Genomic DNA, 13,417 nt, shown 5'->3' on the forward strand with positions numbered 1-13,417 from the left:
AGGAACTGACAAGTTCAGTTTTAAGGATGGTTGGTTAATGATGAGCCTCCTTCCTCAAATGCATGGGCTGGTGTTTATGGTCTGTCTCTGGACTCTCCACTCCACTTCTTGCATCTGAGGAAGGAGGCTCAAGTCTACCAAAGCCCTCGTACTTTCTTTCTTTCTTTCTTTCTTTCTTTCTTTCTTTCTTTCAATCTCAACAAAGCTACATGATCCCTCGGCATTCCTGGTACAGTGGACCTTTGGTATCCACTGGGGTTTGGTTCCAGGAATCCCCGTGAATAACAAAATCCATGTATGCTCAAGTCCCATTAAATACAATGGCATAGCAAAATGGTGTTCCTTATATAAAATGGGAAAATCAAGGTTTGATGCTTGAAATTTATACATTTTAAAAAATATTTTCAAACCATGGATGCTTGAATTTGTGTATAAAAAAATCCGTGGATAAGGAGGGCTGACTATTCTGTTCCAGTGTAGGCAGACCATGCTGGTAACATGAGCTTTCCTAGATTTGGGCCTCCTTCCTCAGATGTAGATGGAGTGGGGAGGCCAGGGATAGACTGTAGGGCCCTTCTTGAACTGAGCATTTGTTCAGGACTAAAACTCTGCCTCTGCATTCTTCACTCCATCTCCTGCATCTGAGGAAGGAGACTCCATCTACCAAAGACCATGCTTCCTTTCTTTCGGTCTCAATGGTGCTACAAGATCCCTTGGTCTTCCTGGTATTCTTTTCCAGTGCAGACAGACTATGCTGATGGCATGAGCTTTGGTTGACTTGAGTCTCCTTCCTCAGATGCAGGGGGTGGAGCAGAGAGTCCAGAGATAGAGCTTTGGTTGACTTGAAACTCCTTCCTCTGATGGATGTGCTGGATTTTTGGAGAGTCCGGAGAGAGACCCTGGGGCCCTTCTTGAACTGAGCATTTGTTGATGACCACAGGTATGTTTCTGGACTCTCCACTCATGCATCTGGCTCTCCATTCGACCTCCTGCATCTGAGGAAGGAGGCTCAGGTCTACCAAAGCCCATGCTGCCAGCTTGCTTTCTCCTAGCTGAGGCTCTGCAAGCTCCTTTTGCAGACTAATTTCCCAGACTATGCCTTTGGATCCACTTGCCAAGAGGAAGGCACTGGGGGGTGGGGAGTGAGTGGGGGGTGAGGATGATGACGATGATGACGACGATGGTGAAGGGCTCTGTTTCACCAGAAAGCTTGCACACCGTTTTTTGTTTGTTTGTTTTTTAAACCACCTCCAACAGAGAGAATCTGCTTCCCCCCAGCCTTCCAGAGAGGTTAGCAAAGAGGGCTCCTTTGTCTCTTCCTGCCAAGGGAGCAGCTGCCCTTCCCTTCCCTTCAGTCCCTGGGTGCCTGCCAATCAACGTGGCCCAGGAGCCCCCCAACAGGTTGGAAAGTCATTCATTCATTCAGTCATCCATTCATTCCTCGCTCGGCCATGCAGGGCTCTGCTCTGGAGCATCCTCGCCACTCTGCTGCTCCTGCTCCTGCTGCTGGATCTTCACTACTCCTGCCTCTGCCTCTGCCTCTGTCTGGCTGCTGCCCATGGAGGACTGAGGGGCCTCCCGGGGGCCACCATGCCCGCGCCTCCTGCCCCCTGGTTCCTCCGGCTCCGGGTTCTAATCCTGATCCTCGCCTCCGCTGCTGCTCTCCGCGCTAAGGTAAGCCCGCAGGAGGAGGATCGCCCTGAGATGGGGAAAGGGAGCCCTGGAAAAGAGGGCGGGAGGCAGATCCGGGGGGGATCGGCCACATTGCAGGACTAACACGGTTTGATACCGCTTTAAGTGCCCTGGCTCAATTGTATTCCAATGGGGTCTCTCCCTCCAAGGATTCCCCAGGATGGAACCATAGCGGTTGAAGAGGAATGCTAGTGCTATATGTCCTTATGTTTCCCTATGGGCAAGCATTCTCCAATGATTCCCTATGGGCAAGTATTCCCCTATGATTCCCTATGGGCAAGCATTCTCCAGTGATTCCCTATGGGCAAGCATTCTCCAGTGATTCCCTATGGGCAAGCATTCTCCAATGATTCCCTATAGGCAAGTATTGTCCAATGATTCCCTATGGGCAAGCATTCTCCAATGATTCCCTATGGGCAAGTATTCCCCTATGATTCCCTATGGGCAAGCATTCTCCAGTGATTCCCTATGGGCAAGCATTCTCCAGTGATTCCCTATGGGCAAGCATTCTCCAATGATTCCCTATGGGCAAGCATTCTCCAATGATTCCCTATGGGCAAGTATTCTCCAGTGATTCTCTATGTGGAAGTATTCTCCAATGATTCCCTATGGGCAAGCATTCTCCAGTGATTCTCTATGGGCAAGCATTCTCCAGTGATTCTCTATGGGCAAGCATTCTCCAGTGATTCTCTATGGGCAAGCATTCTCCAGTGATTCCCTATGGGCAAGCATTCTCCAATGATTCCCTATGGGCAAGTATTCCCCTATGATTCCTTATGGGCAAGGATTCTCCAGTGATTCCCTATGGGCAAGCATTCTCCAGTGATTCCCTATGGGCAAGTATTCCCCTATGATTCCTTATGGGCAAGGATTCTCCAGTGATTCCCTATGGGCAAGCATTCTCCAGTGATTCCCTATGCGCAAGCATTCTCCAATGATTCCCTATGGGCAAGCATTCTCCAATGATTCCCTATGGGCAAGCATTCTCCAGTGATTCCCTATGGGCAAGTATTCTCCAGTGATTCTCTATGGGGAAGTATTCTCCAATGATTCCCTATGGGCAAGCATTCTCCAGTGATTCTCTATGGGCAAGCATTCTCCAATGATTCTCTATGGGCAAGCATTCTCTAATGATTCCCTATGGGCAAGCATTCTCCAGTGATTCCCTATGGGCAAGCATTCTCCAATGATTCCCTATGGGCAAGCATTCTCCAATGATTCCCTATGGGCAAGTATTCTCCAGTGATTCTCTATGTGGAAGTATTCTCCAATGATTCCCTATGGGCAAGCATTCTCCAGTGATTCTCTATGGGCAAGCATTCTCTAATGATTCCCTATGGGCAAGCATTCTCCAGTGATTCCCTATGGGCAAGCATTCTCCAATGATTCCCTATGGGCAAGCATTCTCCAATGATTCCCTATGGGCAAGTATTCTCCAGTGATTCTCTATGTGGAAGTATTCTCCAATGATTCCCTATGGGCAAGCATTCTCCAGTGATTCTCTATGGGCAAGCATTCTCCAGTGATTCTCTATGGGCAAGCATTCTCCAGTGATTCTCTATGGGCAAGCATTCTCCAGTGATTCCCTATGGGCAAGCATTCTCCAGTGATTCCCTATGGGCAAGCATTCTCCAGTGATTCTCTATGGGGAAGTATTCTCCAATGATTCCCTATGGGCAAGCATTCTCCAGTGATTCTCCATGGGGAAGTATTCTCCAATGATTCCCTATGGGCAAGCATTCTCCAGTGATTCTCTATGGGGAAGTATTCTCCAATGATTCCCTATGGGCAAGCATTCTCCAGTGATTCTCCATGGGCAAGTATTCTCCTATGTTTCCCTATGGGCAAGTATTCTCAATGATTCTCTATAGGCAAGTATTCTATGTTTATGAGCAAGTATTCTCCAGTGTTTCTCTATGGGCAAGTATAGTTTCTCCATGAAATGGCTAGATATAGGATGAGGGACACCAGGCTTAATAAAACTGCATGTGAAAGGGGTCTAGGCGTCCTAGTAGACCACAAGTTGAACATGAGTCAACAGTGTGATGCAGCAGCTAAAATGGCCAATACTATTCTAGGCTGCATCAATAGAAGTATAGTGTCTAGATCAAGGGAAGTAATAGTGCCACTCTATTCTGCTCTGGTCAGGCCCCACCTGGAATACTGTGTGCAGTTCTGGGCACCACAATTCAAGAAGGACATTGAGAAACTGGAGCATATTTAAAAGAGGGCAACCAAAATGGTGAAGGGTCTGGAAACCATACCTTATGAGGAAAGACTCAGGGAGCTGGGGATCTATAGTATGGAGAAGAGACGGTTAAGGGGTGATATGATAGCCCTGTTTAAGGATTTGAAGGGGTGTCACATTGAGGATGGAGCAAGCTTGTTTTTTGCTGCTCCAGAGGCTAGAACATGGAAGAATGGATGCAAGCTGCAGGAAAAGAGATTCCACCTCAACATTAGGAGCAACATCTTGACAGTAAGGGTTGTTCAACAGTGGAACACACTCCCTCAGAGTGTAGTGGAGTCTCCTTCCTTGGAGGTCTTTAAACCTGGATGGCCATCTGTTGGGCATATGTTGACTGAGAGAGTTCCTGCATGGCAGAATGGGGTTGGACTGGATGGCCCTTGTGATCTCTTCCAACTCTACGATTCTATGATTCTCTGGGCAAGTATGGTTTCCCTATGGACAAGAATTCTCCAGTGTTTCTCTCTGGGCAAGTATGGTTTCCCTGTGGGTAAATACTGTCATTTGTTTTAGTATGTCCATCCCGGCGAAAGGGCACCTGGACAACCAAATACCCTGCTGCCAAATAGGCTGTGGGAGTGAGGGCATTTTATATGCGAGGACAAGTTAAGGGTTTTGAGGAATGGCTGTGAGGTTGCATCCATCCTCACAGGATGCTGTATACATGTGGAATCCAGACACAGTGATCAGACACATCCTCCCTTTCCAGGACATGCCCTCCTTCTGTCCAGGAGGAATTCCAAAATGTTCTTTATTTTGAGCATCACTAAAAAGCATGAACTGATATTTATATGAGTGTTTTAAGCTTTTATTTGGTAGTGTCCTCCATTTTGGCTCACTCTGGGGCCACAACAAACTACAGTGCCCAGAATTCCATAGCAATGAGCCAGGGCAGTCAAAGTGGTGTCAAACCGGGTTATTTTGCCAGTGTGGATGCCACCCTCCTCTTCAACTTCCTGCCTCTGGAGATTATCACATGATGGCCAATTCAGCAATAACTGCAGTAGTGAAAATAAAAAACAACAATAGCACTATAATGCTCAATGGTTTCACACAGCCACACAATCACACAATTAAAAATATCGCAATGGCGTTTCATAAATGAATTGTTAGAATATAGTGGTTGATCATTTTGCGCATGCGCCATTTCGCAAATCCTGTTCCTGACCGCACAGAATAAAGATCGCAAAATAAAATTGATTACTTCAGCACAGTCTTATAATCCAGTGTTAACTAAATTGGGCCCCATAGCTTGAGAAAAGACTGAAATCCACCGCAAAAACTGAGAACGGATTGCGACCACCGCAACGCATTCTGGGTATCCCTAGTTGTCTGCCCAACAGCGGTAGTGAAGCACAATTGACTTTCACACTATTGTAATCGCGCTTCATGCCCGCTGTTGTGAATGCATTCACGGGAGTTCCCCATGAACGGTTTGTTGCTGGAGCATTGCGGATTATTCATGGGAGAACTCCCAAACACACGCAACGTCATTTGTAAATCTTTCTCGCAATGGCACGATTTAGCCAGGATTGTGCCTTTTCTTCCCTCTTTTCCTCCCGTGTGATAACCCCCTCTCTCACATTTGAGCGTTCCTTGCGAGGGGATGGTGAGAGGGTGGCCTCATTCACTCCAGGTGTTCACTGAGGGAGGCAGAGACACACCTTCTGACCCAAAAGAGGAGCTCTAATTCTAGCTCTCTGCTCTTTAATAAAACTTGTCTTCCCTGCAGCTGTAAAAACCGCCTCTGTGAAACCCTCCTCATTATTTCAGAACGCCCATTTAGATCTCTGTCATTAGAAATGGAGGCGGCAACCCCCACTGCCACTTCAATCGCCTCGCCTCAGCCTCCCAGATTTCATGGGTCACTAAACGTATTGTGGCCCTGCTTCTCAGAGGCCTAGGCAGAAAACCTTCTGCCATTTCCTCATGGTGAATTGCCAGAGGGACACACATCTCTCTCCCCTTCCTTCCCTCCCTCCCTCTTCAGTCTCCATCCCCACATGAGCCCCAGGCCACAGTGCTCTTATCTGCCACTGCATCTCAAACACCTGTTTTGTTTTTCAAGTTACAAATGCCCCACAGCTCACTTTTACCCCACACAAAATTTACAGTTGTCTCTCCATAGACACAATTTTTTAATCCATCGATTCAACAATCTATAGCTTGAAAATATTAAATACACACACACGCATACACAATAAATGCAAAATATATATCTTTTATCCACAGATTCAAACATCCATGGCTTAAAATATTTAAAAAACAATATACATTCCAAAAAGCAAGCCTTGATTTTGTCATTTTAAATAAACGGGGCCATTTCACAATGCCATTGTATTTAATGAGACTTGAGCATCCACAGATTTTGGTATCCACATCTTGGATGTTGACAATCTGGAGCGTGTCCAGAGGAGGGCGACCAAAATGGTGAAGGGTTTGGAAACCATGCCTTATGAGGAAAGGGAGCTGAGTATGTTTAGCTTGGAGAAGAGATGGTTACAAAGTGATATGATAACCCTGCTTAAGTATTTGAAGGGGTGTCACATTGAGGATGGAGCAAGCTTGTTTTCTGCTGCTCCACAGACTAGAACACAGAACAATGGATGCAAGCTACAGGAAAAGAGATTCCACCTCAATGTTAGGAGGAACCTACTGACAGTAAGGGCTGTTTGATAGTGAAAGATGCTCCCTCGGAGGGTGCGTGGTGGAGTCTCCTTGTTTAGAGGAGCTGGATGGCCATCTCTCAGGGGAGCTTTGATTGAGAGATCCTGCATGGCAAGGGGTTGGACTGGATGATCCTTGGGGACTCTTCCAATTCTATGATTCTATGATGTTGCCCAGATAAAATGGAGGAGTTTATTCCACATCAGGTACATCCATTAATCTGTATCGGCTCAGTATTATTGATGAAGTTGGACATAAAAGAATGGGTTACAAGTTCCATCACAGTATTGCGGAGTTCTACACAATGAGTTCACCTGCATTGGGATTAGAACCATAAACATTATGGGAGTTCCAGAAAAGGATAAAATACAGTCAGCCCTCCTTAGACACAGATTTTCTATCCACGGATTCAAGCATCCACAGCTTGTAAACACTTGAAAAATATACAAATCCCCATAGGCAGACCTTGATTTTGCCCTTTTATATAAGGGAAACTGTTTTACTATCCCATTATATTTAATAGGCCTTGAGCATCTACAGATTTTGGTATCCATGGAGGTCCTGGAACCAAATCCCAGTGGATAATGAAGGCCCACTGTATGTTTAAGACTAAACAATGTGTCACAATAACCATACACGGGGCTGCTCCCTACTATGTAGACTAACATCCCAAATTTTTAAATCCAAAATTCTGCACCAGGAGAATGCAGTTACCTTTTACAGTAAAAAGATAGTTGGAAATTAAATGATGCATGCACCCAAGACAAGAGGACTAAATACAGGTATGTGGAACTGCTGTGTAGAAGCTGTATATTGGTATTATAATTTAACTGGGGTGGTACAGTTGTTCTCAAGCTAACCTTTCCCTGTTTCTGTCAGGACAGTAGTGAGGCAGCAGAAGGAGCTGGTGCCTGGAATGAAGAGGTCACCAAATGGTGGGGAGAATGGAGCTCCTGGTCTACCTGTTCCCGCACTTGTGGAGGGGGTGTGATGTCCCGGGAAAGGCACTGCTTACAGCAGCGGTAAGTAACTGAGCAGGGCAGTTGACACCACTGTTAGGCACATCACTGTAACAAATGGTATTACCTGCGGTAAAAAAGATAGGAGATTAAAAACAGTGGGAGCAACCAGCTGGCAAAAATGCTTTCTAGGTGCCACTTTGCTCCATTTGGCCCAGTTTCTCTGATTTCCTTTTCATGCTTAGTTTGTGCCCCGTTCTCCTTTTTTAAATATAATTTGTGTTCTCCTGGTCCCTACTGGTATGTTTGCAACGTACAGCAGCTAAACATCCTGAACTGATTCCCTGATTGAAAGGAAAGGAGGAGAGAACTGCACAATGACGATGACAGATTTCATTCTCATGAATTCCAGCAGCACTCTCTCATCCTCAGCCTGCCCACTCAAATTCCCATCCAGTTGGCCTGCAAAAGCTATGCAGAAGCCCCTACCTCCGCTTAAAGGAGTTGAATGAGACCCCCTGGGGAAGCACCTCTTTTAACCTGCTACTCTAGATCCCACGATGCTAATGAGAGCTGGCATCTAAGAGCTCACTATGCTATGCTTATCCTTCCCCCTCCCCAATTCATTCCCCCAGTCCTTTTCTATTCCGCATGAACACACTTCTGAGTAGAGGAAGCCTGAACAAGGCCCCCCTTCCCTTCCTCTTTCCTTCCGTCAAAAGGAGTGTGTGGTGGGGCTACATCTTTTATGTGGGCTGGCTGGCTGCATAATTAGGGTCCGGATGTGCTGAGGTGCCTTCCGTCTGGAGATGGCAGTGATTATCAAACATACTTTGAAATAAACTGTTGTCTTGACAAGGGACACCAGTGTCTCTTTAAAAAAAAGAAAATGCTGTTCTGGTTCTGGTCACCCCATCTTTTAAAAAAGAAGTGTTTATAAGTATATACACCCAGATATAGTAGCAGTATTAAGAAAAGGAGGGGGCTGTGGTCCATACCCCAGACTCATTAAAAGATGACGCATAAAACACAGTTTTGAATGAGCCTTCTGTCTTTCCTGTCAGTAGATGATCAATTCCTCGCCTGCCACTGGCCAGCTCAGTACCTCAGGGTTGAGTTAGGTAGCCTTTTCACACTGCAGATCAGGAAGCCTCAGTCTCGCCAAAGGAGGCCCAACTTCTTGGCCTTCTAATAATGTTTGTGTTGGAAACTTGTGCACTGGGCTAAAATGGAAAAATGTTACTTTTTTGTTCTATACCCCAGAATCCCCCAGCCAGAATGTCCATTGACCATGTTGGATAGGTGTTTCTGAGTGTTATAGTCCACAAGGTAACTTGTCCAAGCTCTAGTTTTTGGAGGAATGATCACATTGGGGATGGCATTGTTGTGGCTTTGATAAAGGTGGAGACCGGCAATACTTAGACTCCAATCTGATACTGGCTTCCCCAGGAATAAATCCCACTGAAGTCAGTGGAGTCAGTTTCTGAGTAGATGTGGATAAGACTGAATGGTCAGTAACTCAAAAGTGTCCAGTTAGTGCCTGTGTCCCTCTGTTTTCGAAGCCTGTAGTCATCCTTTACCCCACCTTGATGGATGATGATAAGGGCTTATTAATGCAGGGGAAACAGCACACAGCATGTGTTCAGAAACACTCTGAACATTTTCTGTTACTGAAAATGATTTCTGGACTGATGAGTTCTGGTTCATGTCTAAATCCTATGGTTTATATTTTTTTAAAATATACACCTGTCACAATTTTGGAGTGGAATGCTTGTTTTCACTTTCCCCCTGCTTTGTGATGCCTCTATAACAACTAACCATGTTGTGTGTGTAGTTGTGACCTTGTAGCAATAACTTCTAGAATCTGACATTGTCATTCCATCCACAAGAAAGCTTTTTTCCTTGCAGGCTGCAAGTAGCTCAGGGGACAAATAGCAGCATGTGCGTGGGTCAGTCCAAGCACTACCAGCTATGCCAGCAGCAGGTAAGATCAATTTTCATAAATACTTATGTAGCCCTTGCAGACTTTGGTTTATTCTGTGGGCTGCTGTTAGAATGAAATTAAAGCAGGATCCACCTATATGCTGGCATCAGGATGTGCAGACTTTTATGACATATAATTGGGACAGAACGTAACTTACAGCTAAGGATAAAATTGTCAAAGAGATCAGCATGTCAAATCTATTTCCGTATAAAATGAAGGGAAGAGAGCAGAAGTCAGGGGAGAGGAGTTTTGTGGCACCTTTAAGACTAACCAGTTTATTTTAGTGTGAGCTTTTGTGAATTACAATCCACTTCCAGGCATATTGATAGAATACAAGATTCAACTGGAATGGAGAATGGGGTGGAAACATACTGGAAATTATTTTTTTTAGAAGGAGAGCTCATGCCACTCTTACTCAGAGCTTGGGGGAAAAATGCCTTTTTGGACTACAACAGTCCAGATCCTCCAACTATCATAAACAATGGACTTCTAGCCAAGGGATTCTGTGAGCGGTATGTTCCCGTAAAAGCAACTTCTTCCCCACTTCCCTTACCTTCTATTGATGCCCCCTCTGTGGCTGAGGGACCCTCTCCACAGGTTTATTTTATTTAAAGGACTTTCTACAGCCACTCTACCAGAAGCAAGAGGGAGAGGTGATTCTTTTGAACTCCCTCCTGTGAAAATCCCAGCAGCTAGCCACCTGTTAGAAGGAGAAGCCTTTCCTGAGCTGAACTCCAGCTGCAATTCCAGCCCCCACCCCAAGCCTTGGTTTCATACCAAAAACTGGCACACATCACTGCTATAAGATAAGATTTATTGTTGGTAAGTGCTGCAGCAGGTGGTCGGCAACAAAGGAAAGCATCACAGTCTTTTAGCTGACAAGGTCCGGCATCCCCTTGCACCAGGTGGTAAAACTGAATCCTGAAACAATGAATTCTGCCCACACTTTGGAGTTTATCAGACGTGAGTTTTTGGCGATTTTTCCTGCCCAAAAAGTCACTTTTGCACAACCAACATTGCGCAATAAAGCGATAACGCAATGTTCTTCCAGACGTCATTCATTTCTATGGGAGCCCGTTGCACAACGCTTCCGTAGTTTTAGCGTCATTCCTCCTCTTTTTGGGCATTACGGGGAAAAAAGGAAAGTCTGGCAGTTGTCTCCTGTTATCCTTTCTAATGCGTTGCGAAATGGTTTGGTGTGGTAGGGAGTAACGCGATGCAACGCGACGTAAAAGTTACTGATTGCAAAGTTCCCATGATGCTGAGCTGCTTTTTCACCCCATTCCCTTCCAATGACCTTCCTTTTTCAGGGCAACCCTGGGGGAGGGATTTGTGTGTGTGTGTGTGTGTGTGTGTGTGTGTGTGTGTGTGTGTATAAATGTGTGTTCTGAGTGAATATGTGCAGAGATACATTCTTTGTGCGAATGCAAACGAGCATATAATGTGTGTGTGTGTGTGTGTGTTTTGCCTTGATGTGTGATGGAGGAATACATAGGATGCTATAAATTAAGGGGACCCAAAAGGGTCATCAAGTCCCCCCCTTCTTCTGAAGGAATACATAGGATGCCAGAGAGATGGGAGGGACCTCAAAGGGTCATCCAGTCCAGCCCCTTCTTCTGTCTTGAAGGAATACATGTGAATATAAAAAACGTGTGTGTGTTATCAGCTATTGTGGATACTGTGAATATGCAGAGAGATGTTTATTAGTATGTGTCACTGACATATATGTGTATATATATGTATATCTGTCTTGTCTGCCTGTATTTATAAAGAGGTGTGTGTGTGTGTATGCGTGTTCTATATGTATATGTATATGTATATGTATATGTATATGTGGTGGGGAGTGGGGTCTGTACCTATAGGTAAATCTAATCTATGCAAGGGACCCCCAAGGGCCATCCAATCCAGCCCCTTCTTCTGCCCTGAAGGAATACACAGGATGCCAGAGAGATGGAAGGGACCCCAAAAGGCCATCCAGTCCAGTCCCTTCTTCTATTCTGAAGGAATAAATAGGACCCTAGAAATGGAAGGGATGCCAAAGGGCCATCCAGTCCAGCCCCTTCTAACCCTAACCCTTCCCCCCTCCTTTTTTTTAAAGAGCCAGGCACAAAATGCCCCAAAGTGCACACATTTTGACAAATAAACCTCTTATGATCTGCCCTTGGCCCCATTTTCAACCCCAAAATGCAAGTTAATGCATCCTGTATCCCCCACTCCTTGCCACCCCAGAATGCCTCTTGCACATGTAATAATAATAATAATAATAATAATAAATTCATCAGCTCGTAAATGCCAGAAAAGGATGCGATTGTCATGCATTCTTTTATTCATTTAAAAGCAATTCAGAGCTATCCCTGAATTCCTTGCAAAAGCATGTATCGTTTTGCCAATTGCCTAATTGACAAGAGCAACAAATGTACCATTCGCATTTTAGGATGGATTCTCAAAGGGAAAAAAGTCTATATATAACGTGGCTGGCAGCTTGTTCCCTTTCCCTTTAATTTGCTGACTTCCAGCAAAGGGAAAATGTTGCAAAGGGCAAGAATATATATATTCCTCAAGAAAAAACAAAACAAAACATGCACACATTTTGCCAAAAATAATTTTTTTTAAAAAAAGGAGGAAAGTTCCTGATGGGAGCTCCCTTCGTGCTCTGCCTTTGACCTGACCTGAACTGTCCCCTTTCCTCCTGCTTACACTTTGCCATTGCCTTCCACTGAGGCTGAGAGAGAGTGACCTGTCAATTCCAACTGACCCATGCAATTAATTGGGAATAAAAGGGAAATGCAGCGCAGGCATTCTGACTGTAGCATCTGCATATAACACAAACAATAACAACAACAACAACAACAATAATGGCTCTTAAGTTCCAGGAGCAAGAGGAAAGCAAGCACCCAAAAAATCATGTGCATAAATTGTCAAAAGAGGCTGCTTCTGCTGCATCCATTTCCCTACATCCCCAGCTTCTCTCCACAGCCCTATTTCCCTGGGCAATCCTCCTCCTCCTCCTTCCTTCCGACCCTCACCTCCCACTGAGCTGCCCTGGCTCTTTCATCCTCCTCCTCCTGCTCTATTATAGGATGCCCTCCATGGCTCCCTTCTTCCCACGGCTCTCCTCCTCCTCCTCCTCCTCCTCCTCCTCCTCCTCCTCCTCCATCATCACTTTCTCCATTCCCCCCCACACCTCCCTATGACAGCCCTTTGCAGTCCTAAAGCCACCCAGATTTCCCCTTCTGCCTTCTGTCACCCTTTGCATCAAGATTCCCCTTTTTCCTTCGGCTCTTTCCTTCTCCTCCTCCCCCCCGGTAAATAGGATCCTAGAGATGGGGGGGACCCCCTCGCTCCCCCGGAAGCACAAAGGTCATGATACAACCAAAACCTCCAAAGGGCATGCGCAAAGATTTTGATGCGAAATGTTCGACAGAAAAGGAAGGCACTGGTGTAGTAAACAGATCCGCTGTGCATGGTTTCGCATCACACAAATCGCCTTGTATAGCGCTAACATCATGTTTCGGGGGAATGACGGAAAAGCAAACAATGTGGTAAAACATCGCGTTATAAGGTCAATTCGCAACGTTCATTTCACTTCCTTAGCAGAATTGAGGGTCCAAAACTTGCATCTGATAAACTTCTATGCCAGGAACAACACTCCCAATCTACTCCAGCTAGGTACAGGACTAGGCAACTGGAAGACAGATCCCCAGAGTGGTATAGGGCAGCACTAAATAAAGGGAATTTAATTGCACAAGCATGGCCCATTTCATTTCCTAATAGTTAGGAGAACTGTATAAGCACATTGCCAACATAAAAGTTCATTCCTCCAATCTGTTCCAGCTCCCGGGCTGTTCTCAGCTTTGAACTGCCATG

General features: G+C 45.5%; 1 protein-coding gene across 1 annotated transcript in view; it reads left to right on the forward strand.

Annotated features, from left to right (window-relative positions):
* The first annotated feature begins 1,590 nt into the window (after positions 1-1,590).
* LOC149316614 (ADAMTS-like protein 2) overlaps positions 1,591-13,417 on the forward strand; it is a 41,262-nt gene continuing 29,435 nt past the window's right edge. The window contains exons 1-3 of the mRNA XM_089518736.1: positions 1,591-1,674; positions 7,487-7,629; positions 9,475-9,550. Coding sequence (XP_089374862.1) covers positions 1,591-1,674; positions 7,487-7,629; positions 9,475-9,550 — 303 coding nt within the window. The remainder of the gene's footprint in view (positions 1,675-7,486; positions 7,630-9,474; positions 9,551-13,417) is intronic.

Source organism: Sceloporus occidentalis, unplaced genomic scaffold (assembly GCF_023333645.1).
Source record: "Sceloporus occidentalis isolate IW3139 unplaced genomic scaffold, rSceOcc1.0.p SCAF_3, whole genome shotgun sequence".
NCBI classification, from domain to species: domain Eukaryota; kingdom Metazoa; phylum Chordata; class Lepidosauria; order Squamata; family Phrynosomatidae; genus Sceloporus; species Sceloporus occidentalis.